The 3,795-nt window shown below is 42.3% G+C and overlaps 1 protein-coding gene across 1 annotated transcript; it reads right to left on the bottom strand.

Annotated features, from left to right (window-relative positions):
* Positions 1-721: 721 nt before the first annotated feature.
* LOC309978258 (sex comb on midleg-like protein 2) lies at positions 722-3,520 on the bottom strand (the record flags this gene model as incomplete). The annotated part of the gene is given in 4 exon segments (XM_082864659.1): positions 722-988; positions 993-1,255; positions 1,949-3,172; positions 3,175-3,520. Coding segments are annotated over 4 exon segments (2,100 nt in total).
* Positions 3,521-3,795: the final 275 nt, after the last annotated feature.

The raw sequence follows: 3,795 nt of genomic DNA, 5'->3' as shown, positions 1-3,795 counted from the left end.
TGAAAATTTTTAATCAGACTCCATCCAAACCACCCTTGTAGTATGATATCTCCTGCATAAAACAACCATTCTATCTTACAATTGTTTGAAACTTATCAAAAACTGATAAGAACACTTTATGAAAGTTTATAAGCTTGTTTTTTTTCTTTAAATATGAACAAACACAACATACAGAGAAATAATAACGAAAGGAAAATAATTTATATGGCTATTCCCTTTCCGGAAATTGGTAGAACACAAACAGAACATTGCAGTAACAGACATAAAATATTTGAAAAAGAGATGATATCTACAGTTGCATCTTTAAATTCTTTTCTAAGGAAAACTTCTCATGGATTTCACTAGAGAGCCTGTCAGTCCCTGATACTTTCCCTTTTGGGATGTAGCTGTTTTGGTTTTATATATAAACATTAATCAAAATCAACGGTGTTTCTCTGTTTCCTGCATTAAGTATATTTGTAAACTGTACAGTTAAATAATAAACTGTAAAGTGTAAAATAGACATAAAGGACTGCCAAGTTGAATATGCTAATACTAACATGTTAATGTGTTTTAAAGAAGTAGACTGGACTTGTAATGTAGTTCTGCAGTTCTGGATATAACGTAGTTTTAGAGGAACTGTCTACAAAACAAAAACTGCTACGAGAATAAAAATACTTTTAAATTAAAAAGTTATCAAGACAATTGAAAATTATGTCTAATCTAAACTTACACATTTTTTTCAATTATATTTTCCTTCTTTAAGTTTTTCAATATAGTAACATAACTTTAAGGCTGGCCCCAACTCCAGCCCCATATACTTCATCATCACATCACTTTTGAGTAGTAGCAGAGCCTTCCCATCAATCTCATGTTGCATGAAGAGGTCGGCGAGGGGGCCTGATATCTGAGGAACTTTATGTTTCATAAACTGTATCACTTCATCCACAGACCAGGTTGAAGGGTCCTTAGAGAAGCCTTGTTTCGGGACACTGGGGTCAGGTACAGCTATAACTTGGAGCTTCACTTTTCCTCTGCATCTGGAATGTAACTTCATGGTGACTGCTCTTGGGAGGTGATTCGGTCCCTACCAGTGTTGAACTCGAGGTGCATGGCACACTTTGAGAAACACTACTGGAGACCGGAGTATGAGTGCTTATAGGACTTGTGCTGGCAGGATTCAAAGAACTTGCTGGATTTAGTGGTGAGTTTTTGGACTCTTCAGAAAGCATTTCCCCTTTGGGCATGGCATTTCCCTCAGAAGATAATACTTCTTCTACAAGAAAAAAAAAAAGACAAAGGCAATAAGAAAAAAGACAAAGGCAATTATCTTCAACAGACTTACAGCTCGAATACTATTAAAAGGTCAAAAATCCCCTAACTGCCAACAACAGTTCACTTAAGCCATGCTATACTGAACCACAAACCTCTAACACAAAGCACATGGCCATCCCCTTCTTGGTGTTTATAGTAATGGACACTGTCCTGAAATCCAAATTGATTCTAATGATGTCACCTATTTTTCTCATGGCAACTAACCCTTGCCAGTCTTGCCACCAAGACTATGAACACCTCACTAAAGCATTTATTTTTAGGAACGCAGTTCTTCACAACTCTTTGTTACAATATGATCACAGAGTTGGTTTCTAACATTTGCTTACTCCTTGGGCACTTAAAACTTTCACTGGAGAAATGTACTAGGTTTTTCTATTCCTCTATCAGCTTTTAGCACTACAAAGCTGAATGGAAAATATGGCTATAACTGTTTTTCTTTAATCTGAGGAGAAATGACAACTGTGCACTTCTGAAGGGAATGAAGCGCTCAACAAAGCTGCCAAAGTAGTAGCCTAACTGCCAAACTGATTTGGGGGAATATAATCCCCTACTTCCAGCATCAACACTCAAGAGCATATAAGTGATAGAAGAGTGACTTTTCTCCCCAATCTTGCAACATGTAAATACTATTTACCTTCAGAGGCATGCACTTCTGTTTTGGGGAGCTTAGGAGAGAGAGTAGCAACATAAGGCAGAGGTTCCTGAGAAGGTCGTTTGGTGCTTTTCTTTTCTGTTGTATCTTCTTTTACTGATTTATTTTGATCATGCTCTGCAGGGCTATGACCATTACCTCTATAAGAGCTAAAAGGCTGGCTACTCAAAAGGTTATCACACTGCAGGCTGTGGCACAATTTCTCAAGAAAGCGAAGAGCACATGATGCACTGTTCACTGGAGGGAGCTGGATGGAATGAGTTTCCCCATCAGAGGAGGTGGTTATCACTTCTCCTTCACGATCCTCTGGCACAAGGAATCCAAAAACAGTCTTACTTTGAATGGCACAATCCACACAGGCCTGCACCGTCCGCCGGAGCACCACATTGACAGGGCCTGGGCCAAAGTGATCGGGCAGCTGCTGGATTTTCTTCTGATCCAGGTGAGGGCCAGAGCTTCCATGTTTGTTTACATAGACACAGACTGTAGGCATCACTATTTTAGATGACCCAGGAACAGCATCCTTATCATATAAAACACCACCACGTCCTCTGGCCAGCATACTGACAGAAGTTGAAGATGTGGAACATACAACAGGAATACATTTTTCCTTTCTTCCTGAGTTTGGGCCTTTTTTCCTTGGTGTGATATTTTTAACAGAACTCCCCTTCTTGGGGACTGAAGTATGTGCAGGTGGTTTAGTACGACCTGATTTCCTGATCTGCTGTGTTGGTAATATTACAGCAGTTTTCTGTAGAGACTGCATTGAACGCTGGGTTGCTTTGGAAGGAGAAGTCTGTGTTTTTGCTGTATCCTTTGTAACAGGAACATGAGTTCCTGGTGGTTGTAATACATCTCCTGTCAGGCGACACCACCCAACTGGGAAAATATCTCGACAGTCATACTTGCACCAATAATCAAAAGCTCCACTCCAGCCATCGAATGTGATATAAACTTCATCTCCTTTAACATTTCCAATAGTTGCAGGGCAGATCAGATAAGGGTTCTTTCTGTCTATAGCTTCAAGTTTCATTCCCACTTTAAAATTATTTAGAGGTGGCTTTGGTGGTTCCTTCTTAAAGAATGTTGCAGGTGCCATTTCAGATCCACTCAGTGTTCGCAAGAGGAACATTGGCCAAGATGATATGTTCACCTGGTACCCCAGTAGAGGCTGAAGTAAGTCCCCCTCCTTTTCACATGTCCCAACTGTACGTCCGGAGAACCAACAAGCCGCCAAAAATCATTTCTGTTGTCACTACCATCCGGTCTTAAATGTAGCCTGGCACCAGTAATTCCAACGACTGTGGCGATACATATTGAAATCATATTGCGAGGGTCATGGGCTTCCAATTTCATACCAACTTTGAAGTCATTAGCTGGTGGAATCTTGGACTGTCTGAAACACTCTGAAGGAGCACTTAAAGATCCAGTCTCTTTCAAGTAATTTTCCCAGTGAAAATCATCATTTTGCACAGAAGATGTGCCTGACTGAGGAGCTTTCTCTTGATTCTCCTTCTTTGCATCCACTGACTCTTCATTCACTGCTCGCCCCATGGTATCCCTCTCTGGTGTTCTTTGCTCGAGTCTCGTCGGCGAAAAGAGCGAAATTCTGTCACACTGGTCCAGTGAGCCGGTACCGGCCTTCACACCACCGCCGCCATGTTTGAGAAGCTGCGCGCGGAGCCGCGCATGCCCCGCCACCGCTGCCCCGCCCCCCGCCCCGCTGCCCGCGTGCCCTCGGGTTGCCGCAAGCTTGCCCTCTGACCTCGGCCGCGTGCGGGGCTCGAGCCCGGGGCTCAGCCGGAAGCCCGCGCAGGTGGTGGCGAGCC

This window comes from Leucopleurus acutus (genome assembly GCF_964270905.1).
Source record: "Leucopleurus acutus genome assembly, chromosome: X".
Classification (NCBI taxonomy): Eukaryota; Metazoa; Chordata; class Mammalia; order Artiodactyla; family Delphinidae; genus Leucopleurus; species Leucopleurus acutus.
Note: the sequence above shows the minus strand (reverse complement) of the source record. Positions and strands in the feature narration are given on the sequence as shown.